We start from the raw sequence: 26,663 nt of genomic DNA on the forward strand, positions 1-26,663 counted from the left end.
TTTTTTTTTGGTTTTTCTCCGGTACTGGGAACTGAACTCATGACCTTGCACTTGCCAGGCAGGCGCTGTGCCGCTGAGCTAAATCCCAGCCCCTTCTTTTTCTTTTTCTTCCTTCTTTCTTTCTCTCTTTCTCCCTTTCTTTTTCCCTTTCTCTTTTTCTTTTTCTTTCCCTTTTTCTTTTTCTTTCTCTTTTTTTCTTTCTCTCTTTTTCTTTGCATCTTTCTTTCTTTCTTTCCTTTCTTTCCTTTCTTTCACTGTGTAATGCAGGCCGGCCTTGAACTTGCTTATGTAGCCCAGGTTGGGGCTTGAAACTCACTGTGATCCTCCTGCCTCAGCTTCCTGAGTCTAGGTTTTCTTCTAAGAACAGCTGAAGGCCACCTTAAGGGATTAGGCAAGGATAGGACATGCATGATTTTGATCTGCTTTTTAAAAGAAACTTGGGCAGTTTTGTGAAGAACAGATTTCAGTAGGGCCAAAAGTGAGTTGGGGGTTCAGTTTGGATAGGTGAGAAGGATGAGGACCAGTATGGTTGTCTTGGAGAGGAGAGAGGCAGATGTATTGGAAACAGCAGGGACTGGGTAAGTAGAGATCTGAGGGAGATAAAATTACTTCTCCATCCTGGCTTATAGGTTAATATGGATAGAGAGGAACGGGAATGACTAGATAAAGAACTGTTAGTTTGATGGGTGGAAAGGGGTCAGGTGTTCAGTTTTGAACATGTTAATTTTGAGAGGCGTATGAGGTACCTGTAGGAAGATATTAAGTAGGCAGGATATAATAATCACAGTCTCTTACCCACAATTCTGAACGCCCAAAGCTCTGAAAAGGTTTTTCCCCTGAAACTCAGTAAGTAATAAAACTTGACCTGAGCTGTTGTGAAGCTGTGTATAGTCTTTATCTTGCTTAGACCGAATATACAGACATTTTCCTGTGGAAGTATTAATGTTCAGTAAATCTGTTTAATAAACAGATGCTATTTCAGACCTTGCTGGTAGTACTATAAAATGTATACTATTGTTTTTATAATGTGCATCTTTATTTTAAACACTGAAAAAAGTTTACATTTGGAAGCACACCTGGTCTCAGAGATTTTGAATAAAGGATTATGAGACTATTAGAGTGTTTGGGGCTAGGGGTTTATCTCAGCGGCACAGCACCTGCCTGGCAAGCCCAAGGTCGTGAGTTCGATTCCCAGTACCGGAAAAAAACCAAAAAAAAAAAAAAAAAAAAAAAAAGAAACTACCAAAAGAATAACAGTGTGGCTACTTCCTGAGAAATGCGTTGCTAGTTGATTTCATTGTTACATGAACATCCTGAGTGTAATTACACAACCCTAGATGGCATACGTCAATCACTGGACATAGCCTTACAATGCAATCAAGAGATGCATTAAACACGAGATGCATATGGCACATTTTTATAGTAAGCTAATTATATCTATTTTAGAATATAAAATAAAAATTAAAAGTGTACTATAGTAACTATATAAACCAATAAATAGCCATACATAGCCACTGACTGTTAAGTAGTATGTGCTGCACATAATTCTATGTGCTAAACTTTTATACAGTAGGCAGCACCATAGGTTTGTTTACACTAGCATCACTGCAGCTATGAGAGTCATGAATTGTGCTATGGCCTTACAAAGAAAAATTTCAGCTCCATTAGAATATTTTTACTGAAATATCAATTATGTGATGCATGAATGTATTTGTGAAATTCTTCCAGGTTGTTGTCTATTGTAAAAGTTTACTTATTCTTGTTATTGTATGATGTTTTGCTTTATAAGTATGTCACATTTTATCCATTCTTCTAGAGAGGGCTATATGGCATGTTTTCACCTTTTGGCTACCATCAGTAACGCTGCTGAGAGTTACTTTTTTTCATTCATCTTAGACTGTGCATGTTTACAGTATTATGCTATACTCAGAGAATGAGAGTAATAACTTCATGCTGTGCCCAGTCCTCTAGTTACACCACTAATGTATTGCATAAAATTACTCAATGACCCGGAGGTACTACATATGTGTGTGCATGCACAGGTATATGTGTATGTAGCAAATATTTTTTCTTTACAAAAATGAATAACGGTGGCCACTTTAGAAAGAAGAAATGGTTAGATAGATGCTGTAAAATGGGATTAGGGATATAGAAAAAAGTTCTAAAGCATATATAATAATTAACATCTTTACAGGAAATGAATTACACATTATTGTTGTAAAAAAATCAAAATAAAAACATACAGAGCAAAAAATTAATTTCAAACATTATATAAGAATTGTTATTAATGGTAATAGGCCTAAATTCTGGCTAAAGAATCACAGATCTACTAAGCTGATCAATATCACTTGCATTTCATGAGGCAAAGCACTTCAATTAACCCTTTTCCTGTTTTATGTCACTAGTGAGGGATTCTCGACCTATGTCAATGACCACCCAGGAGAGACCCAAAGTACCAGACAATTATCTGAACAATTCAATCAATATAAATCATTTTTCTCTTATGTAGATAATGAAGATAGCAGAGCTATTTGGCTTAGATAATTTGACAATTACCCTCAATTGCCCATTTCCCTTTGTGTGTCTAAATTCCAGATTTAGTTTATTAAGTTCTTATATTTACCATGAGCCCTTTTATTTTAATTTTTCCCTTCATGCTTGGCCTTGAGTAAAGAAAAAGAACAGCTGGCCACCATCTGCTGAAAGAAGAAAGGAAGAAGAAAGAAAGGAAGAAAGAAAGGAAGGAAGGAAGGAAGGAAGGAAGGAAGGAAGGAAGGAAGGAAGAAAGGAAGGAAGGAAGGAAGGAAGAGAAAGAAAGAAAGAAAGAAAGAAAGAAAGAAAGAAAGAAAGAAAGAAAGAAAGAAAGAAAGAGGAAAAGAGACAATTTATTGTATTCTTGAATCTGGACCTTAGAATAAGCAGTCCCATTGATCTCTGTTACTGGATTGTGAAAGTCCTGAGATGGTAAATTCTTTCTGATACAGTTTCACTCACTAAAGCACTCTGCATACAACAGTCACTTAATAAATGCTTCTGGAGCTGATTCTGCCTTATAAACTCCAATGAGAGGCCTTCCAAGGGGAGAAAAACCACCACAATACTGGGAATTAGAAATTGAGGCTCACTTTATTCACAAATTAGCTCATAATAGAAAGTTAAACTTCAAACTGATTATCCTATTTTACACTGAGGAAAATTATTAATGGACTTTTTTTCTCTCATTGGGTTCTACAAATTGCTTTTGCAATGAATATTCAGATGTGTTCAACTGTCTCATTTATTTTGAGGGTAGGCTTTGATATTAGATAGACTCCCATTTCACATTCTGACCCCACCACGTTCCAGCTGTGGGACTTTGAGCAGTTTCCTCATGTGTAAATCCCAAGTAATATGATCCACGTGAGGGACTACTTCCAGTGTTAAGTGAGATCAGATATGTGAAACCTTTGCACGAAGCCTGCTATCAGCAGGTGTTCAATAAACGCCCATCTCTCCCTCCTTCCCTTCTTTTCTTTGGCAAAAATAGATTTGCCTTCTCCCTCCCATGTGTGTGAGAAAAGCCAGCTGCTCATCTTTCTCTGAGTCATCCCTAAACCACTGCAGCCAGGTCTGGGCAGATAGATTTACTGCAAACCCTTAGAACGTGCTACAGGAGGGTTGGAAGTTGGCTGACGATTGGGCAGCAGTCCCCTGCAGCACTGCGTTGGGAAGATTTGCAAGGTCACACCTGGGATCGGAAGAAAAAATACGTGGGCTGAGGAGTCTGGTCTGTAAGCCAGGCTGGAGGCTTATGGGCTGCTTGCTCAGTGACCTGTATTTATCCTGCCTGTTCCTGAAGGCTTCCTCGCCTTCTTCTTTCTCTTGCTCTTCCTCCTTTACTCCCTTGCGTTCATCATTATCTCATTCATTTTTCTTTTTGCTGCTTCATTCTTATCACTATTTCAGTCAGCCCTACTGAAGTCCGTACTAAGGAATCCCCAGGCAAGGACACAGAGCTTCCACCCAGCCACTGACTGGCGTGAGGTGAGCTGGGCACCAACCCAAAGTTCTGCGCGAGCCTTCTCTGCAGACTTGCCGTCTTCTGATGCCTTCATGACACTTTCCCTCTTGTTTCCCTAGTTATTTCTTTTTCTGTTGTTTCCATAGCTTGGCACTTGCTCCTACGTGTAACTGGCTTCTTGTCTGTGACTGAATTAGTTCTTAAAGCTGCTCATAAGGCAGAATATTAGGGAAATCAGGAAAGATGGCTTGGATTTATTATTACTGCCACTACTGAGTATTTGGAGAATAGCATGATTGATGTTACCTCTTGTGTCTATTTCCCAAATCACGACTGCACATTTCTGGTTAAATTTACAGGCTGTCAATGGCAGAGATAATTTTTTCCTAATAGTGTAATTGAATGCACGAAGGGCAACCGTCAGCAGAGTAGGCTCCGTGAGAAAGGCAGGGCCCTAAAAGAATTTATACTGAGTTTCTGGATGGTCTGTGTTCGTAGGGGGGATGCATTAGCCTAGCAAAGCCAATTTGAACCCATGCTCTCTGAATTGGTGGAGTAACCTGGACTCCTAGAGATGGGGCACATCTCCGGCCTCAGACTCTCCATCTATGAATGAGAAAGTTGAATCAGCTCATCTCTTACAGTCGTTCAATGATATTGTACAAAGCACTTTTAAAAAGTGTTTCTGGGGGCTGGGGGTTTAGCTCAGCGGCACAGTGCCTGCCTGGCAAGAGCGAGGTCGTGAGTTTGATTCCCGGTACCGGAAAAAACAAACAAACAAAAATTAAAAAGTGTCTCTGTTTTTTTTTAATAAGCAGGATTGGAACACTGGTAACAGAGGTGTTAAGAGAGAAATCAAGTCACCCAAAGTCTCATCTCCAAGCTCCTCTATTCTTCTTTTTTTTTTTAAAAATAGAATCTTGCTAAGTTGCTGAAGCCGAGCTTGAACTTGGGATGTCTTAGACACTTTTCTTGTTGCTGGGGCAAAACACCTGACACCCAAAGTTAAAGGAGGAAAGATTTATTTTGGCTCATAGTTTGCAGAGGTTTCAGTCCACAGTAGGCCGGCTTCAAGGCAGGGTGGCACAGGAGGGGGGCATTGCAGATAAGAAGCAGTTTGTGGCAGCAGAAGACAGCAAAACCAAATTAAGTAGCAAGCCAGAAAGGTGACCCAGGACAAGTCTCTTTCTGTTCCTTATGTCTTATCCAGGCTACCCACCCTTTGGGCAGGGAGCACTCAAACCCTTAATCTTAGTGCCCTTTATCCTAGCATCACACCATCAATCAATCTATTACACACTCTAGGCTGGGGATTTAGCTCAGTAGCACAGCACCTGCCTGGCAAGTGCAAGGTCATGAGTTCAGTTCCCGGTACTGGAAAAAAAACCACACACACAAAAAAAGATACACACTCTAGATCCACCCGACACTGAAGAAACCCCACCTACTACCACATGAGGCTTTCAGGGAACATTTATACACAAGCCGTAATAGGATCCTCCTGCCTCAACTACTTAAGTAGCTAGCAATATAGGCATGTGCTACTACACCAGCCCCCTGCTATTCTAATACATAAATGACCCAAAAGGCATCAGTACACATGTATACAACTGGGAAATGTGAAGAGTACATTTTTTCAGCTAAGCAAAGGATATGGGCAGGAAGTACAAACTGCAAAGACAGCAGTTGTTAGAGACTTGGCCTGTATTGGTCACTTTCCTGTTGCTGGAACAAAATACCAAACACATGCAAAAAGGAGAAAAGGTTTATTTTGGCTCGTGGTGTCAGTGGGCTCAGTCTATAGTTGGCCAGTTTCAAGACAGAAACAGCACGATGAAAGGCGCCTGGTGGAAGAGGACTGCTCACTTCATGGTGGCCAGGAGGTAGAGAGAGGGAAGGAGCCAGCCGAGAACACAGCCTCTCAGGACACACCCCCAAGTGACCCATCTCTTTCAAGCAGGCCTCACCTGCACAGGTAAGACTTTTGGTAGTAAACCATAAAATGTAAACCATAACACACCTCACCTGAGAGCATGCCACATATAATTACTATCCCTGGAAGGTAAATGTGGACAGTTCACACAGTGCATCACACATTTCTCTGACAAGACATCCTCCCCAAGTACTATCCCTTTGCAGATCGAGCTCCACATATAAATCAACCTCCAGGGAACTGAGAGTTCTGCTCAACTTGTCACAGATGTTCTGGCTTCCTAGAGTTGTACATAAGGATTTGTTTTTACCCGACTTCCACCTATGTAGGCATAGGTGAAGGAGAAGAAATTTAAGGACGCCTGGAGGATTTGTGTTAACTTATTTGTATTCACTGCTGACTTCCCAGAGAAAAGAGAAGAATTTTCAGAGCACAGGAAAAGAATTTTCATTCATCAAAAATTAAAGTTGGATTTCAGCCTTTCTCAAACGCTGGATTCTTCAGTGGTGCTGATTTTTCTCTTAACCCTTGTGTAGGAGCTGGCACTAACCTTAGGGAATACCAGGGGCTCCATGTTCCCAGGTGCTTTCACAATGATAACTTGGTGATTTAAGTTTCCTTTGCAAGAGAGAAAGGAATGTACTATAGGTTTAAGCTTTACCAGCTAGAGATCATGGTACTACTTGTAAGGTAGTTATAAAATCACATGACTGATTTTTTTTTTTTTTTTTTTTTTTTTTTTTTTTTTTTTGGTTTTTCTCCGGTACCGGGAACCGAACTCATGACCTTGCGCTTACCAGGCAGGCGCTTTGCCGCTGAGCTAAATCCCCAGCCCCATGACTGATTTTTTAAAACATCACATCCAAACTGATGTACTGCTAAACATGGGTGCCTTTTCAAAGACCATTCCCTCTGCAGCTCCTTGGGAGATTACATCTCTAGGACTGTCACAAACATTTCAGAGAATTATTTCTAGAGTCAATATCTGAACTTCCATTTAAAAATTATCTTCAAAGGGCTGGGGATATAGCTCATGGCACAAGCGCATACCTGGCAAGCACAAGTTCCTGAGTTCGATTCCTGGCACAAAAAAAAAAAGAATTATCTTCAAAGTTGGTAAATTTTTGTCATGTATGGGTTACTTTTTAGAATTAGTTAAAAATTAGTCTGTAGTTATATCTAAGAGACAACATGGTCAAATCAAGTGCTCCTCTAAATCAGATAAAATAATTGTATGCTTAGGTCTAGAGGCAACTCCAAATGGAAAATAAAAAGTATTCTGAGCAACAACAGGATCATTGGAACAAATGTATGGCTTCTGTAGCTGCTGAGAAGACCACTCCAGACAGTGAATGTGAAAACCTAGCGTCCATCCCACGAAGTCACAGACCCTCAATCTTCCACGCACTTGAGTGTTCCCACTGACATCACCAGGGAATCCTACTCATGTAGCACTACATTTCCTTAATTTCACTTTAATCACAAAGAGAAGACTCAAGAAAAATAGTTAGAAATATTAAACACTGAAAGAGAAGGGTTGAGAAGAAGAAAAATCTGTGGTGTTATCTTTTTTTTTTTTTTTTTTTGGTACCAGGAATCGAACTCATGACCTCAGGCTCGCCAGGCAAGCACTTATGCCGCTGAGCTGTACCCCTGGCAAGTGGTGTTATCTGTGTTAGGTAGACCTCAGTTTTAGGATTACAGCTACAAAATCCTGCATAAAAGAAAAGTGATCTTTCTCAGTTGGAAACTGCACGTATCATTGTTTATAAAACTATGATATCCAGTGGGAAGTAAAAGTAAGTCTTAAAAAAGTTTGCATGTGCATTACAAGAAAGATGATACACATTGAATAACTCACTTTTTAAAAGTTTTTTCTGTTTCTTAATTATATTTATTCATATTTTAAACAGGTAATACTCTCAAAAGATGAGTAGGTAAAAATGGTGCATTGTGTGCACACACTTACTTTTTCTCCCTTCAGAAACCCCAATAAAATGACAGCAAAGGGATTTTTTTAAAGGCATAAATCCTTTGTGAAGACAAAAAGAAACAGAGATAAGAAAGGGAGAGGAGATAAGCACAAGAAGATTTGGGGAATAAAAAAGATGATGGGAAATGATGACAGTCTTAGCAGACCTGAAAAAGCTAAATCTTAAGTCACAAGAAGCAAAGATGAGAAGCAACCTGATTTATATCTCACTGTCTCTGAAAGACTCAGAAATTTATAGACCCATACACCACTGGAAGTGCTAAAGGAAGATCTAAACCAGAAAAATTCCTCAAAAGCTTATGAAGAAGCAGCCATATTCCAAGATTTTTCCTCCAAGCTCTAAAGGGAGGTTTTTCTAGGATAGAAAATTTTTTATTTGTCCTCAAAACATTAGCCAGAGCAATCAGGCAAGAGAAAGAAGTAAAAAAGGATATGTATAGGAAAGGACAAATCGTATCATCATTTGCAGATGACATAGACCTTTACTTACAAAACCCAAAAGACTCCTAGAATTGATAAGCAAATTCAGCAGTGTAGCAAGACACAAATAAACACACAAAAATCAGAACCATTTTTAGACATTAATAATGAACTCACTGAAAAAGTAATCAGGAAAACAATACTATTCACAATAACATCCAGGGGCTGGGGATTTAGCTCAGTGGCACAGAGCCTGCCTGGCAAGCGCAAGGTTGTGAGTTCAATTCCTGGTACCGAAAAAAAGCAAGACAAAAACAAAACAAAACAAAAACACAATAACATCCCAAAAAACCCTAGTTATTAACCTAACTAAGGAAGTAAAAGACCTCTACAATGAAAATTACATCAGACTAAAGAAGAAAATTGAGGAAGACATCAGAAAATGGAAAAATATCCCCTGTTCCTGGATAGGCAGAACCAATATTATCAAAATAGCTATACTTCCAAAACTGACATACAGATTTAATGCAATCCTAATCAAAATACCAATGTCACTTCTCACAGAGCTAGAGTAAACAATCTAAAATTTATATAGACTTAGAAAAGACCCAAAATAGCAAAAGCTCTCATGGGTAATGAAAGCAAAACAGGTAACATCACAATCCCAGGCTTGAAGTTATACTTTAAAACTACAGTGATTAAAACAACATGGTAGGGTCTGAGATGTTAGCTCAGTGGCAAAAGTGGCTGCCTGGCAAGCACAAGGTTGTGAGTTCAATTCCTGGTACTGGAAGAAAAACAAAACAAACAAACAAACAAAAAAAACCATGGTAATGGTACAAAAACAAGCATGTAGATCAATGGAACAAAATAGAAGAAGCAGAAACAACCCCAGGTACATACAGCTATTTGATCTCTGACAAAGGAGCCAAAAATATACACTGGAGAAAAGCCTCTTTAGCAAATGATGCTGGGAAAATTGGATACCCACATCAGAAGACTGAGTCTAGACATATATCTCACTGTGTTCTAAACTAAAATAAAAAATAGATCAAAGTTCTAAATGTTAAAACAGAAATAATCTGCTGGGAGATAAAAGAGGCCCAATTCTTGAAGACATAGGCATAGGCAAGGACTTACTGAACAGAACCCGAATGGAATAAAAAGTAATACCAAAAGTCAACAAGTGGGGTCATAACAAATTAAAAAGCTTCTGCGCAGCAAAGGAAAAAGCCAACAGAGTGAAGAGACAGTCAACGGAATGGGAAAAAAATTTTGCCAGCTACTCCATAAATACAGGACTAATATCAAGAATTTATGAAGAACTCAAAAAAATTAGACCTCCCCAAAATAAAAGACCTAATAAAAAAAAATGGGCAACTGGAATGAATAGACACTTTTCAGAAGAATTACAAATAGCATGGAAAAAAGCTCATCACTGAGGCTCTACTTCTAGAAGGACCAACCATTCAAATAAAGACATGCTCCTCCTTAAACCCTGCTACCTTTTTGCCAGAAAAGGAGGAAGTTGAGGCTGACAGACATGACTGCAAACAGGTAATTGTCCATACATATGCAGCTAGAGAAGACTTATTAGACATACCCCTTACTAACCCTGATTTGACCCTTTTCTGTGATGGCAGCTCTTTCATGGAAAATGGGACAAGGAAGGCAGGGTATGTGCGGTAACTTTACATCAGACTCTTGAAAGTTCCTCACTTACACCTGGGACTAGTGCTTAGCTAGCGGAGCTCATAGCTCTGACTTTATCCTCTCTATGGGAGGCCATTACCAGCTCCTCTTGGTGGAAATGTTTGTTGACTATTTCATAATAATCCTGTTGATATTATTTGGCCCATGCATACTTAATTGTTTCTTTGGCTTTGTCTCCTCCAGATTTAAAGCTATACATCTATCCAAGATGAAAATGGCTGGTATCTATCATGGGCCTTCAGATAGACCCTCTAGAGGGTATCTCTGACTGCCAATCAACAACTACAACCCCTTTCAACCTGAAGAAGCCAGAGCAGTCATCACTCAATACTCCCTCACAGCAGTTCGGCTTACTTCTTCAGAGGGGGGAATGTTATAGGCAACTGAGTTAGATAAAAATATTACAGGCAGTCAGACAGGGCCAGGCCCTCGAAGAAGCCAACAAAAGACAAGATAAGATACGTATTCGCTATGGGCCAGACCTCAAGACAAAAGATTAAACAAATGCACCCAAATACCTCCCTAGGGATGGACATCAGGGGTTGATATTCTACACAGGTAGCAATCACCTTGAAGAGTCACTGACCCAACCCCTTACAGGAAAAGCCCCTGTTCTGTATTCATGCCCGCTTGCTGCCTGAGTCACTTTCCCATTTGATCCCAGTTTACTCAATTTTACCTGAACAATTCTTATTGGCTGACCATAATTTTGCCCATTTTTCCCCTACCTTGGATCCGCCTCACCTCGTGGTTTTGCTCTATAAAAGTCCCTAGAAAAGACAGAGTCTTGGGCTACCCATTTGGGCCTCCGTCTGTCCCTCTCTTGGACAAATTCCCTCAATAAATATATTCTGCTCTTAAAAAAAAAAGCTCATCACTGGCCATCAGAGAAAGGCAAATTAAAACTACACTGAGACACCAACTTACCCTGGAAAGAATGACTATCCTCAAAAATAACAACAGTATTAATAGTAGTAATAAAAATGCTGGCAAGGATGTGGGGGATAAAAGAAGTCTACTACACTGTTGGTGGAAATATAAACTAGCATACACTATGGAAATTAGTGCAGAGGTTCCTCAAAAAACTAAAAGTAGAAATTTCATTGGATCCGGCTATCCCCCTCCTAGGTATCTTCCCAAAAGCTAAAATTATTATATTACAGGGACACATGCATACCCATGTTCATAGCAGCACAATTTATAATAGCTAGATCTTGGAAACAGCCTATATATCCATCAACAGATTAATGGATAAAGAAAATGTGTTATATTTATACACAATGGAGTACTATGCTGCTATAAAGAAAGATAAACAAGGCATTTGAAGGTAAATAAATGAAACTCTAGAACATAATATTAAGTGAGATCAGTCAAACATACAAGCTCAAATATTGTGTGATTTCTCTTATAGGAGAAAAAAATATACATATATATGCACACAGATAAAGAGTAAAATAGAAGAGAGATAAATAAGAAGCAAAGAGAAGTTCCAATACTGCCCTAAATTACATATTCCACTGTTTTAAAAATATTTCAATATATATGCCATTTTGTTTCAGGAGATTTTTGTTTATAATCGTACAAAGCTGAGTATTACTAATCCAAAAATAGAGGGAGTAAGGGAACACTTCTTTATTCTGAATGTTAAAACTTCTAGTTTTCTTCCTCAGGATCCCAGTACACAGGAGCTAATGTAAGTGGAAGATTGGCTGGTTAGAATCTTCCTAAAAGCACACATCAGTCTGCTAGGGAGGTAAATACTGAGGAATCTTTTCATTCAAGTACCTGGCAATAAAGTGCCCTCTGTCTACACCCAGGACGAAGGACACTGGAGGGCTACAGAGTCATAATCCTGCCCAGAGGGCATATCTGATTCAGCCTCGGCCCCATTTGGGACATACTGTACAAATTCTTTTAAAAGGAACAGGGATTTTCCTTTTACTGCCTCAAACAGGCAGAAAGAAGAAGCTGAATTCAAAATTCAGAGGCAGCTGGCCAACAACTTAATGTAGAGATTATGTAGGGGCAAGGAAATAAAAAGAAAACTATGAAGAGAATGATAAATAATGGCAAAAATTTTGCAGTATGTTTTGTTTTGTTTTTGAGATAGGGTCTTACTATGCAGTTCAAGACAACTTTGAACTCACTATGTAGTCCAGGCTGCCTTCAAACTCACAGCTATCTTCTTGCCTCAGCCTCCCAAATCCTGGGATTACAGCCATGTACCACCATACCTGGCAAGAATTTTGCAGTATGAACAGAAAGCAGTCTCTTTGGGTAAAGCAGTTTACTACAGACTTTTAAGCTTGAAGTACAAGTAGCAGCTGGGAGAGACCCTGATGTAGGAAAGTGACATCCAACTGGGTCCTCCATGGAACATGAATATCATGGACCAGGAACACGTGAACCACACCCAGGGGGTCAAAGAAATATACCAACTGCAAGAACTCAAACTGAGTCAGATCAGATTGGGTTTTCTCTAATCCCTTATGGGAGTTAGAAATTGTTTTCAGTAACACACTGCATAGTATGTAAAGTTGCAAAAACTAAAAGTAACAACAACAACAAAAAAAAACCCCTAAGCTTAACTTAAAATATGGTAAAATGTATATGGTCCTTATTGTAAAGTTAACATCTATGTGTTGTCAACAAAATGTTTGTCACAGAAAAGTCTAAATTAAAGGACTTCTTTCTATAGGCATGTAGATCCTGAGCAGGGCGGACTTCTCTACACTACTACAGTTGACTCAAGGGCACGAAATGGTCAATTCACAAAGGCTGCGAATGCCGGCTCTTTTAGCCTCTGCATCCTGCCCCTTCCTTTAACAGAGACCTCTCTGGCTTTTATTTCTTTTAGTTTTATTTTGGAGACAGGGTCTCACTGTACCCTGCAGCTCAGGCTGGCCTTGAACTCACTATGAAGCCCAGGCTCACCTCAAACTCGCAGCGATCCCACTGCCTCAGTCTCCCAGATGCTGGGATTAAGGTGTGCACCACCACGCCTGGTTTAACAGAGTCCTTCAAACCGTGGCTCAAGCGGGGCTCACCCTGTCCTTAGCACTTGACCCAAGAGCCTGCAGATAGTGCCCTGAACACAATGACTGGCTCAAGTGTGGCCAGTCAGACAGCTCCTTGTGGGAGAAGCCTCAGAAACTACTGGGGCAGATGTTGCTGCCCCTACAGATTGTTCCCTTAGAGGAGCTCCCTGGGAAGCAGCCCTGCTGGGCTGGGAAGAAGCCTGAAAGAAGGAAAACAAAGTTGATAAAAGGAAAAGGCGGGTGGCTAAATAAATTGTTTAATGGCCCGGGTACGAATGTATTTCTGGGCTTCTTCTTTGTATAAGTTAGTACATCACTACCTGTTAACTTTTGCTTTTACTAGTTTGGATTGAGTTTCAATCATCCATTATTGAGAGATTGCTCACTAATACAGCAAGCAAGCTGCCAGTTGCTTCGGCTGGAGAACGCCTTTGCATGCTGTGCACACAGCTCCAGAGTGCTTCCTGTTCTCTGCAGTGTGAGCTGAGGTGGGAAGAGAAAGAAGGTTTCCCCCCGCTTTTTGAGCTTGTCTCTTTTTAGGTTCCCAGAAAAATCTATGTTTGTAGAGAAGGAAGGCAAGTCTATGGACAGTCACACCTTCCATGCTATCTCTAATAATTTTCAAACTGAGTTAGAGCTTTAAAAAAAAATCTATTCAAAATTTTCTTCGGTGTGGTGGTGCATGCCTGTAATCACAGCATTTGGGAGGCTGAGGCAGGAGGATTGCCATGAGTTTGAGGTCAGCCATTAAATATTTAATGAACATAGTGAATTTGAAGCCAGGCTGAACAACATGATGAGACTCTGTCTCAAAAAACAAAAAACAATGAAAAAAGATTGTCTGCCTTTTATTAACAAAGAGCTACTATGACTTACTTGAAATTGTCTGCTCTCTTAGGCTAGGTTGTATACTGCATTACAAGTGAAGCTTAACCTCAACAAAGCCAGCTCCTTCTCTGTCATGTGCTTCAAAAGAGCAAGGACCAAAGAGTCTGTCAGGAGATGGTGAAAGAAGACAGAGATGAAGAAGATGGGGAAAGAGTTTGATTCAACTCAATAAATATTTAATGAACACCTAACACTGGATGGTACCTGCTATGCAAGGCGAGACAGGTGAGAGGTTGGAAAATTTACCAACATTTGCGGAACAGAGCAAAGTAAGAGTTGACTGACACACTGCAAGGCAGCAGCAGGCAGGTCCGTGAGACAACCACATCATCAGGGAGAAAGCAGGGACTTTGACATCTGATTTGAATGTGAGGGAGTGTAGAAATGTCATCCCGGGAACGCTTTCATGGGATCATGGTGGTTCCATTGTCCATCTGTCTCGGTTCTAAGGATCTCAAGCTAAAGGCCTCTGGGGTCTTGTCAAAATTGCAACTTGCACACAGGTGCTTCTGAGAGATCTATAAGGTGCCAAACGATCCAGAAATATATTATTTATATAAACACACTTGCTTCCTAGATCCCTTTTCCTCGTCCTCAAAACTTTATAAAACCCCAGTCTTCCCCATGGCCCTGTGATTCCTCTCTCAGAAACTCTCACCCATTGTCCCCCTTGCAGCATACCCTAGTCACAACAACCCTTCTCTTTTCTGCATTCCTGGTCTACTGATGACATCCTTTGTGTCTCTGGCCCTCTGTGGCTATCTTGCTCAGCACTCACTAATTGTGAATCCACACTAACAGTTTAACAAACCGCTAGCCTGTCCCTACCTCTGAGATACTGGCTGGGGTTCAGCCCAGCACACACAGGCGTAGTGTCTGCTCCTGTACAGCATCCAGAGGGACCTTGCTTCAGTGAGCACTGCCGGTGAAGACAGTGGTTTTCTGGGATGCCCACCAACAGTCTGCCTCTCACAAGGTTTTGGCTACCTGCCCAGCATGGCCAAGTGGCCTCTTCTATGCCCGTCTGAGGGCAGACAAAAAGACTTCCAACTCACCTGGCCCCACTGAGGAAAGGGTGTCAAGCCACTCCCTTCCTCACAGGCCCATAGCTAGAGGACAAGAAAGGTACTTCCAAGTCATCTTGCCCAGAAAATTCAAGGCTGATAGAGCAAGAAAGCAGGCTAGGTTTGACCGAGTTTGCAGACTTGGTGACTTGGGAGAATTTCCTCCTCATTCTGGACAGAGACAACAGAATCCCAAGAACACTACCTTTCAGGTTCCAGGCCTGAATGCCAGAAAACAGGAAAAGGCAAAGAGCAACGTTAAACAAGCCTTTACCTTTTATTTACCTCCACTTGATAAACCTGGGATAGCTCGGTGGCTCTGTTCCTGGCCTTTGATAGGTTTGTCTGCATACTTCCTGCTAAGAGTTTACAAAACAGCACTCTTGAGCAGGAAGATAAGAAGCACCTATTTATTGAATAACATCAAGGGGAAAACTGCTAGCTCACCCATTTTGTTGTTAAGTTGCTCAAAAGGATCAAAATACCAATTAACTTGCTGGCTCCAAAATCTTTGATATCCCCAGATTTACTGACGTTTTGAAACTCCTGCTCATACTTGCCTAATGGTTTTCTGATTATGAACAAAGAAGTGTCAATCTGTTTAGCATTTGACCTGTTTTCTTAAGTATTTTTATGTATTCAACACCACATGGCTAAAAATACTTGACTAGTTACATTCATGAGCTAAACTAATCTTTTTCTTCTTGTTCCACCTCCAAACTTAAGAGAGGGAAAAAGAAGCTTAGAGACAGTTCTTTTGAAAAAGCCATCTCATTCTTATTTTTTATTTAAAAGCTCTCATTGCAAGGAACACTCCTCCTCCCCTGGCTTTTTTCTTTCCCAAGGGATTTAGCAGAGTTTGAAGACTTGGTGAAGCAACCTATCACGTTTAAGATCCATTCTACCTGCAAGAAAATGCTGGGAAAATGACCTTGGGCTTTCAATTAGAATGAGAGTAAAAACCAAATAAATAAAATAGTAAGTACACTGGTGAGAGAAAGACCCATTACAACCCATTATAATAGGCTGTAATATTCCTCTTTGGGCATCGCCAGGCAGTTGTGCCTCTTTCTCAGAGGTGGTTTGCTGTTGTTCATTATTTTTTCACAAAAATTCTATGCAAATACAACCCATACTCACACTGCATACACAAGGAATCCGTACCGTGGTTGTGCAGGAAAGAGGAGCATTTCGCTCGCAGGTAAAGATAGTTTCTGGGTTTAGAAAGTTTTGTGCATTTAGTGCATGCTCATAAATGACTGACTGTAGTGAACTGAGGTGATTAAAATGCAGACCCTAAAGCTAGACTTTGGGGGTTCAAATCTTGGCTTTACCATTTATTCATATCATGGAAAAGTCCCTACTTTGGGAAAGTCAATTTCTTTATGTGCACCAATTCCCTCACTTGTAAAATGGGGATAATAATGGAACCCAGCTGCTTTGTCTTATGGATCAAATGAGACTATTTGCTGGAGAATAGTGCCCTATAATGTCCGGTTCTTTGAGGACGTTTTAGATGATAGGAAAGTGCTTCTTATATCATGCCAGAGCCTAGGAGAGGAGTGGGTGTTTGGGTGCATTAAATTCCTCCAGAAGCTTGACTCGGTGAGGAAGGAATATTTCCAAAAGAACCACAAAGAATCTGCAGAAGTTGAGAACTAAGAATTTTATGAATATCTACAGACATTTTCTTTTTTAATGGGACCAGAAAGAAGCTTACTTAACCTGTCCCCCAAATCACTGCAGTGTAGTTGGAGCACAATAAAAATACTACAACATTGACACAAGTAAATGGCAGCTGATCACTAGCCAAATATAGGTTAGAGCAGAGTGTAGGAGAAGCAACCCCAGGGGACAGGGATGGCCAGGAGACAGCTATATTTACAAACAAATTTCCAAGGATGCTGGTCTGACCTTTTCACGAACTCTTCAAAGAGGATGCGGTGGGAATAGCCCTGCCGGCGGATGTTGACGGTTTCCAGTATGCCTGTGGAGCGGAGTTGGACCAGGACCCTCTCTCGGCAGAACTGCAGGGCCTGTCGGTCATCGTTGGGTTTAATGCAACGCACGAAGTGAGGCTGTCCAACCACCATTTTGGAGAGCAGGTCCATCAGAGAATACTGCCAGGAAGAAAAGCTCACCTGCAATGAGGTTACCAGCAAGGGGGCCTGCAGGGCCTTTCAGAGCACTGGGAGGTCTGTGAATGACTCTCAGACCTTTAAGGCAAAACATGAAATCAGCAACAAGGGATAGCAGTGTAAGTTCTCCTCAAAAAAGCACTTTTGGAACATCTAAAGCCAAGCAGTATCTCCATGTGGCAGAAAACTTAGATAAGAATATGTTCTAGGTTACCCTGAAATATCCTCCGGTATCCAAAATGATACTATACAAACTGTAATTTAAAATACCCAGCCTTGGGGGAAGGGGTTATGTATTTCTTTAGGCTGCAAAGTACGAGAAAGTCTAAGCAAATTCAAGTAATACTACTTATTCAAGGTAGAGGAATGTAAAAGACAACTGGAGAAAAAGATTCTGATCAAGATCACCTAGCATATTCCTGGCAGAGAGAAGAGAGGAGGAAAGGTATGGGAACCCGGAGGGGTGCTTGTGTCAGGACACCCCGGTGTCACTCATTTGCCCACTGTGGAAGCTCTTCCTCCAGGCAGGCCTGCAGGGGCAATGGTAAGCCACACGGGCAAGGAGTTCTATGTTTTTCACAATCACTCCTCTTCATGATCAAAACTGTTCTTGCCTAGCTTACCAAAGTAGCCTATTTTTCAGATCTAGCATTTGGGGGCCAGTATTTTAAGAATACCAAATTAATGTTCATGAGTATATTTCTGAAAACCCCTAAGCCAGAGGCTTCTGCATTAATGGGAGTGGTCCTGGATCTTAAAGATGACTTCACAGAGTCAGAGGCTCTAAATTCCTTGAGGAAACATGGAAACACACACACACATGTACACGCACATCGTGCACACACACACAGAGATACTAGGTGGATGAGGATACAGTCAGTAAGGGGATAGGAGCAGAAAAATTGGAAAAGTCAGCCACCTGGGTGATAAAGCAGAAACTGAAAGCCACACCAAAAAGGGTACCACCGGGGGATGGCTGCAGAGGTGGAGTACTAGCCTCAAAGGTCGGGTGCCTCTACAACTCACCACACGCCAGGTCTAGTCTGCCTGTGAAGCAGCTGACTAGGTTGGACTTCATGGCTTCAGACCCTTCTTACGCCTTCCATCTACAGGGCCGGTTCCCAGGTCCTGCCCCTCAGCCCATCTGGTTTCTCCAGCTCATCGCCCAGTTTCCCACCCTCCCGACCACCCAGCGCTGCAGAGTCCCTTCCTGTGCCAGCACCACCCTACATCCTTATTCCGCTCCCCCCGAGATCACGTGGGCACAGCACCACTCTACCATGAAGCTACCTGGCTCTCAGCTTGAGGTGCTCCACGGTCTCTAAGGGGCTTCAAACACTCAGGTTTTATAATAATGTGAAGATCAACAAACCTGTGCAGACTGGCAGAAGAGCATATGTCTGATCTTTGCTATATAACAGGCACTGTGCAGAGCCTTTCTGGAGATGTTTTTATTCAAAGGAGGCATTTTACTAGATGAACTATCAGAAATTAGGGTGGCAGAAGTGGTCAGTAACAGGGCTCAGGCAAAGGGGTTTTGCACTGTGTCAGTTCAGTCTAGGAAAGTAAAACCAATGCTTTTCTCAATATCTAAACTTTCTGGAACATGTCACTTTCTGGAATTTTATTAAGTGTGATTGTAAGAGATAAAAATATTTTTTAATTGGCCCTTGTTGGTCTAGACAAGTAAGGTCATTCTTACACTATTATTTGCTGGGAAAGCAGCTGACTCCTGTAGCTTTAAAGGCAAGAAGCAGCTCAAGGGCCAACAGAACAAGCCGTGTGCCTGGTGGTCTCTCTCTGCTATTGCTGCCACTTGTCCCTCCCCCGCCCCACCTTCTTTCTTAATGGCTCTTGCGCTTTGCCTTTGTTGCAATGACTCCTTCATCCCCAGACCTCGCATGGGAAGGCTGGCAAGTCCCCTCTGGAAGCAGATGGAATAGAGATCCGAGAGACTCCGTACCCGGAAGTAAGAAGCCATAGTTTGCCTCTTCATGCTCGTGGTTTCTTCAGGGTGCCGTATCACCTCCAGGGTGTCCACCTGGAAGCACAGCAACAGGGAGAGAGTTTTAGGATGTAGGCACTTCATTCATTCTCCAGGTTTTCCAAAATCTGAGAGTTTTTTTTTGGCAAATACAAGAGAGATCAGAGCACACCCTGGGGAGAGAATTTTTAAAGACAGAAGATGAGGAAGAAAGAAGTGTATTGCTTAAGAAAACTGGACAGTGGTCAGTGAGACTAGGTGGTTATAAAGAGGGGACCCCAAACCCCTGTTGCAGCCTGGGGAATTCGGCCAGCACCAGTTGCCTTCCGTGCTGTTAGACCCTGATCCTCTCCATGTCCCGGCTGACCACAGCTCCCACATTCTTGCTGCAGGCAGGAGTTCACCTGGGCACCAAATCCCTCGGGAACCCCAGGAGAACCATCGCGACCATCTCTCCTACTACCTCAGCTGACTGGAGGGAATTTTGGACAAAAACAACAGTAGAGAGGCATTGCAAAGGGACAGTGCTTCGTTATTCATTGTAGCTCAATAACAAAAACCCTCCTTTGCCTGGCCAAGCGCATGAGCATTCCAGTGCAGCCTCGCATGCCAGGGGTGGCAGCTTCCCACTGGCTCCGGACAGGCGGCAAGGGGGCGACACGGGAACGGCGGAACAGGAGGATGCTGCTGTCAGCACATGGAGTCCGCTAGGCGAAGACTTCTGCAGCTCGGGTCAACAAATCTGGCAAGTGGGTGATAAGAGGGGCAGGGCTGGGGGGCGGACAATGAGGGTCACCTGGATGGGTACTTAGGGGACTGTGCAAAATGGAAGGAAGCACTTCAGCTGGGTTGGATAAAGAAAAGAGGATTCTTTAAGAGCAGGCAAAGCATGGGGCTAAGTTCTCCAGAAGGAGGAAAGCAGCTTAAACAGCAGGAAGCCCAGAGAAGACACATGGCTGTGTTCTAGGTGCCGGCTGTCTATTCACGTGCAGCTGACAGCGATACACCTGCCGGGCTGTTTTCACTTTCAAGGTGTGCATTTTGTTTTGTTTTGTTTTGTTTTGTTTCATTTTGTTTTTTTGTGGGCTAGGGACTGAACCCCGGGCCTTCACAGTGGGCTCCATCCTCAGCCCTTTTCTTATTTTTGAGAAAAGTTCTCACTAAATTGCCCAGCCTGGGCCTGAACTTGCAATCCTCCTGTCTCATCCTCCCAGAGTGCTAGGATTACAGGTGTACACCGCCATGGGCCAACTTCAATTTACTTAGTGAAAAAGGAGGAAAGGAAGACTGTGTTTAGGATGAAGACTGCGTGAATAGAGAAAAAGAAAAAGAAATACCAACTGCGTGACCCCACTTGCAGACATGGTCATGAGAGGAGTCTGCACTGCAGGTTAGTTTCCCTCTCTCCCCCACTGAGGGCAGCACTCAGAGCTGTGGGGTTTGGGTGAGCTAAGCAGTACTTAGGGTAAGATCTTAGCTAGAGTTAGCCTTCAGCTGAACGCTAAATTTTGAGGGTTTTCTTCAACTCCCCCCAACACACCCACTCACTTCATAATCACACACACATACAACTTTTGAGAATTTCTCCACCACTTCCCTGTATTTAGAAATCACACACACACACACACACACACAGAGAAGCCACTCTTGCTTTGAGCCTTGCTTCTCCTCACTGCCTTCCCTCTTTACTCAAATTAGCTGATGAAAGCCAGCCCCCAAAGCGGTGGTCCACCGTGAATGGGCAGTTGAAACATTTGTCCATATTTCTCTATTTGTAGGTTATGCTGGATTGACCTGTTACATACCCTCAGAAAATAAAGACCTTGGCATTTGAGAACTTGATAGTTTCGTGACTAGGAAAGTCAACCCTTGATGGTTGTAAAATTTGCTTGTTCTGTTTTGTTTTGTTTTGATTTTTGAGCTGGAGATCTCACTATATTGCCCAAACACCTGGGCTCAGGAGATCCTTCTGCCTCAGCCCTCCAAGCAGCTGGTACTACAGGCACACACCACCATGCTCAGCAGCTGAGATACAATTTAAAAAGAATAATATGCATTGTTTTCAATACAGGTCCCCTGAAGCAAAATGGAAAAGTACAGAATGAGGCACCAAAGGTACAGTCTAAAGATTATAATGCTGGTATGCATGAAAGCGAGTGCTCAGCAAGTGGGATCCTCCAGAGGGTAGGAGCCCCCAGCAAGTGGGAATTCCTGCCAAGCCACCTGGAATATGTGTTTCTACCTGACCTGCAGTCCTGGCTCTGCATTCACATACAGTGTAGCTTTCAGAAAGGTAGTGATAGCTTGTTTTTTGTTACATATAACTGGGAAATGCTGTTTACCTGCAGGTCATCACTGGATTTTCAGGAGAAACGATATGCTATCAGAATATTTTTTAATTTAAGAATTTAGGAAGGTCACAGGTTGGTCAAAGGTTTCTTATGTATTTGCATGGTTACAAGGTTCTCTTGAACTATTGGAGTGGCACTGCTCTAATCCCAGTAGGCTGGTTACCACATGAGATCTGAAAAACGAAACCAGTCTCAAAAAGATCAGCAAAAGTGACATTCTGGATTAAACCATTTTCTAATTCAGCATACTTTCCTACTGTGAAATCAGTTTACAAAACAATGTAAATCATTTAGAATTGAGACTAAGTTTGAATTCTCTTAGTCTTAGTCACTTTCTCCTTGCTGGGATTCAATACCCCAAACTAACAAATTAAAGTAGAAGAGGTTTATTTTGGCCCATGGTTTTTAGAGGTTCAGTCCATAATCATTAGCTGGTTCCAGGGCAAAAGTGACACGGTGGAAGCTTCCAGTGGAGGAAAGCCAGGAGGTCACGGCAGCCAGGAAGCAGACAGTGCAGGGGGACACTGGGGAGTGATACACAACCCTACCAGGTCACAGCCCATTGACTCACTGCTTTCCATCAGACCCTGGCTCCTAATAGCAAGTCGGCTGTATGTCCTCATAATCCAATCACCTTCCCAAAGCCCTGGCTGAGGTGCTTGGGGGATACTTAGATATTAACCATAACACTGCCCATACGGCAAATGTCCTGCCTCGTGCCTTGTAAGTGGTGCTGGTTAACTTTCAAGGTCCCCTGAGTAAGCCTGACACATTGTGTTATAGCTCGCAGCAGCTGAGCAAGCTTTCATGTACAAATAGACTACACACACGGAATCTGAGAAGGTAATCAAAACTTGAGATATAAAGCATTTATTCAGTGTATCCTTCATGAAATCACTGTACTACACTAAAAGGTTTATCTATATTATGTCATTCAATTCTAAAAATGACACTATGGCAAGCAATATTTTTATTCCCATACTACAGATAAAAAAGTTAAGGCTCAAAAATTTCAGGTAAGATTCCCAGAGTCTTGCAACCCATATATGACTGTGCAAAGATCTGATCCCAGCTCTGTCTGATTCCTAAATCTTTTCTCTTAACACTATATATTGCCACCCTGTGTGGTATGATATAAAATCAAAGTCTGGAAGCATGACATTATTTAAAAGGTTTGCCGTATCTGTCAACTGAATTTACCAACAAATAAAGATAAAGATTCTGGGAAAGTCTCATAAACCATCCAGATATCATCGATAAATGAAAAACTGAAAAATGTTCTCCTGGTCTCAGTAAGCGCTTGCTATTTGCATTCTGAACCCTCAGAAGTGCTTGTACTTATTATCTTCCTGACAAGGCCTTTTGTCAGGAATTTTTACTGCTATCAAGTGAGACATCCATCCCTTAAGAAGAAGAAACCTTACGGCACCACCCCTCCTGAGATCCCCTGAGCCACTGACTGGGAAGCCAAGCCTGGCATTGGCAACAGCTCAGCACAGCAATGGGCTGTGTGTCAGAGTGACAGGGTTCAGGACATGCCAACCCAAAATATGGCAATCTTGCTTTTAAGAAAACAGCAAAAGCAAGATGGCATCTTTCACCTTCCTCTCACCCATCTTCTCTGAAGCAGGCTACAAGCCTAGAAAGTTTACCCCCTGACCTTCTTTCTCCCTCCTCCTCCCTTCAAGCCCCTCTTGTGGCAGGTGTTACTGTTTGCCCAGGGGAAGGAATGGCACACAGGGATCCTAGGTAGGATCTGACACGCAGGCCTGGCTAAGTTGCCATGTTTATTAGCATCAGACTAAATTTACTGAATCCTTTTGTCCTCTAATCACACTTCAGCAAAACATGAAAATACGTGATGTACTTGTTCCTCGGATCTTCATTTCTGATGCCTTCCAAGTCACATCCAACTTACATTAAATACATGTGTATGTTTTGTCTTGTGACTCTGACTTTATTAAAGGGTCTCAGCCATGAACCTTGGGTAAGGAAAAGAAGATATTATTTTTTTCTTCTCTACATAGCTCAGCTGCATCTAAGGCCACTTCTTCTACTTTATCTTGGACAAGGCAGAGACTGATGAGTTTTTGCTCAGTTGGCATCTATTTTTACTTTTCTAATTGCTGTTGCCCTTCGTATTTTGGACATCTTAATTATAAGTTTTAACTCATCTCTGTTCCAAGTGAAAAGAAAACTCTGGTCATTTTCATCTTACCCACACAAGTTATTGTTTTAATGATATAAATATAATGCCACATACTAGAAGGTGCCTCACTCATGTGGGCAGGGCCTGAACAATAGTGGATGGTACAGGGAGGGAGACACCACGGTGCTGGAATTCTGGGTGTGGAAGAACAGGTCCTGGCAGGATCTCATAGTCAGAAATCAAATGTAGGAAAGGAGGAGAATCTGGGTTGACAAAGAATACTGCACAGGGGTCCTTAATCTTTTTGTGTCATGTTTACCTTTCAACTCTGGTAGAAGCCAGTACTTCTGTATTTGTGAATGTACAAACTTGCTAACACTTATTTGCTACCCCAAAGTCAACACTTCCTACGCTTTCCTGGTCATTCACAGACATGTACAAGGGAGGAAAAAAATTGTGCACTCTCCTGGTGCACAAGTTTCCAGCTTAAGCCAAACAGCAGTGACAATCAGACTTTTTGTTTCAGCTTTCCACTATAGATAAGTGTCTATTTCTGAGCTCTCTAAAGTGCTATTTAGGGGCTGGGGATATAGCTCAGCCACACAGTGCCTGCCTGGCAAGCGCCAGGTCATGAGTTCAATTCCCAGTACCGAAAGAAAGAAAGAAAGAAAGAAAGAAAGAAAGAAAGAAAGAAAGAAAGAAACTATCTAGTGTTCCTAAGCACAGAAGGCTGTGACCTTCCTCATAGAGAAAGTACCTATGTTAGATAAGATTTACTCAGGAATGAGATTTGCTATTTGCTGTGAGATCAATAACACAAATGCTGCAATTGGAAAAAATATATTTTTTACAGTTCTGAGTATTGAATTCAGAATCTGCATGAACTACATTCCCAGTCCTTTTTTTATTTTTTATTTTGAGAGAAGATCTCACTAACACTCTGATTTGTCCAGGCTTGGCTCAAACTTGCAATCTTTCTGCCTCAGCCTCCCACAGTACTGGTATTATAGATAAATGTCACTATGCCTGGTCTGAAATATTGTTATGGTTTGTGTCTGGAGGTCCACCCAGACACAGGGTTTTTTTAGAGGCTGCTGAATCTAGAGTGTATGATTGATTGACAATGCAATGCTGGGATTAAGGGTGCTGGGATTAAGAGTGGGTGATGGCTGGATCAGTCTACTGATTGGAGTGGCACTGCTCTAATCCCAGTAGGCTGGTTATCATATAAGGGACATAAAGAGTCTTATCTTTCCCTTGTTGTTTTGCTACCTTCTGACCATCATGAAAAGCTCTCTCTTCTCTTGTTGCTCTTGCTATCTACTACCATGAACTATTGCCCCTCTGCAATGTGTTTCTCTTCCTTGGAATCAACTGATCATGGACTGACACACCTACAAACTGTGAGCTAAATAAACATTTCCCCCTTTAACTTGGGTTGTTGGGTATTTTGTGTCAGCAATGAGAGAAAAATATCTGAGACTGAATTTGGTACCAGAAGTGGGAATGTTGCTGTGCCCATACCTGACCATGTGGTTCAGGATACTTTGGGAATGGCTTCTGGGAAGAATATGGAAAGGTTCAGAGATGCCAGCTGAAAAAGGAGAACTGGAAGATGTTAGGCTATACTGTATGAGAGAGTCTGGTCAAAGTTCAGAAGACCAGCAGGGTTATAGAACTTAAAGACCAGGTTCAGGTTTCTGCTGGGATGGACTGCATTGGCTGTTGGACTCCAAGTCTGTCTGCATTTTGCTTATGTCCAGAGACTTTATATGAGACTGAGATTAAGAGTGGCAGACTATTCTGGCAGAAGAAATTTCAAGGCAGTCTAATGTTGAGGCAGTGGCATGGCTACCATTGGGGGCTTTAGTCAGATTTATGCTGAGAATCAAGAGCAAAGAGCCCAGAAAAGTGATTTAAAATGTTGTGAGTTTGGCCAGAAGAAAGCTTCAGTAAAACTGTGGACTACATAAAGAGATCTTGACTGCTAAGAAGGAACATGAGAATAGAAAAGATGGCCTGAAGGCACCACAAGAAGAAGCAGCACTCCACCCTTTCAACATCAAAATTATAGAACTAAAAGACTTTGCTTTGAGAAGAAAGTCCTAGAGCACTGTTTTTACAGAATGGTGGTGACCACACCATGTTCCAGAAGGTGGCAGCATAGAGAATATGTTCCTCAGAATTGCATTCAGAGTGGTCAGCGATACACATACTGGATCCCTACAGCCAGAGTGAGGGAAGCCTGGCTACTGCTCCAGTTGGCAGCAGACCTTGGCATCATCCATGTGATGCTGGTTTTAGGTACATGCAGAATGGAAGAGTTGTGGAATCAGGAAGGTTTCCACCCAGATTTCAGAAGGCCCAGGAGGCAAGACAGTGTGCCCCTGAGAGGGCAGTGTGTGAAGCTGTAAGTGTGAAGCCAAAGGTGCAGTGGAGACCCCAGAAGTTTGGAAAAGCTAGGAATGTGGATCATTTGAGGAAAACTGCAAGGAGGGAGCACAGTGGACCCAAGAGAGGAGCCATGGGAGCTACAACCACTGGGAGTGCTGTAGGGTTAGAGCCACCCAAACCCTTTGGAGTTCACATCTTGCTACAGATTGCCTGGGATGCTGTGCATGGAAATACAGGACTTAATATTTGCCCTGCTGGATTTTAAACTTGCTTTGGTCACATTCCTTTGTATGCCCATGTTTGTAACTTTTGGAATGGAAGTGTTTATCTTGCCCCACTGAATGTTGGAAGTGTTCAATTTTCTTTTCTTTTTTACAGGGGCTCACAGCTCAGAGTTTGCCTTAAATCTCAGAGACTTCACACTTGGACTTTTTAGCAATGCTGAAACTGTTAACACTTTGGCAATTCTTAGAGATGGACTAAATACCTTTTGCATAAAGGGATGTACTTGAGTCTTTAGGGGGCCAGAGTAAAATGTTATGATTTATGTCCAGATATCCCCCCAAAGCCTCATGCGATCATAGGGTTTTTTCAGAGG

The 26,663-nt window shown here is 42.0% G+C and overlaps 1 protein-coding gene across 1 annotated transcript in view; it reads right to left on the reverse strand.

The window, feature by feature from the left end:
• The window catches only part of Myo3b (myosin IIIB), a 417,836-nt gene that overhangs the window by 132,162 nt on the left and 259,011 nt on the right, over positions 1-26,663 (reverse strand). Inside the window, exons 25-26 of the mRNA XM_013518810.1 lie at positions 19,151-19,228; positions 16,964-17,169 (exon numbers count right to left, since the gene is read on the reverse strand). Coding sequence (XP_013374264.1) covers positions 16,964-17,169; positions 19,151-19,228 — 284 coding nt within the window. The remainder of the gene's footprint in view (positions 1-16,963; positions 17,170-19,150; positions 19,229-26,663) is intronic.

The sequence above is a fragment of the Chinchilla lanigera genome, unplaced genomic scaffold (assembly GCF_000276665.1).
Source record: "Chinchilla lanigera isolate Chin_1 unplaced genomic scaffold, ChiLan1.0 scaffold00048, whole genome shotgun sequence".
Taxonomy (NCBI): domain Eukaryota; kingdom Metazoa; phylum Chordata; class Mammalia; order Rodentia; family Chinchillidae; genus Chinchilla; species Chinchilla lanigera.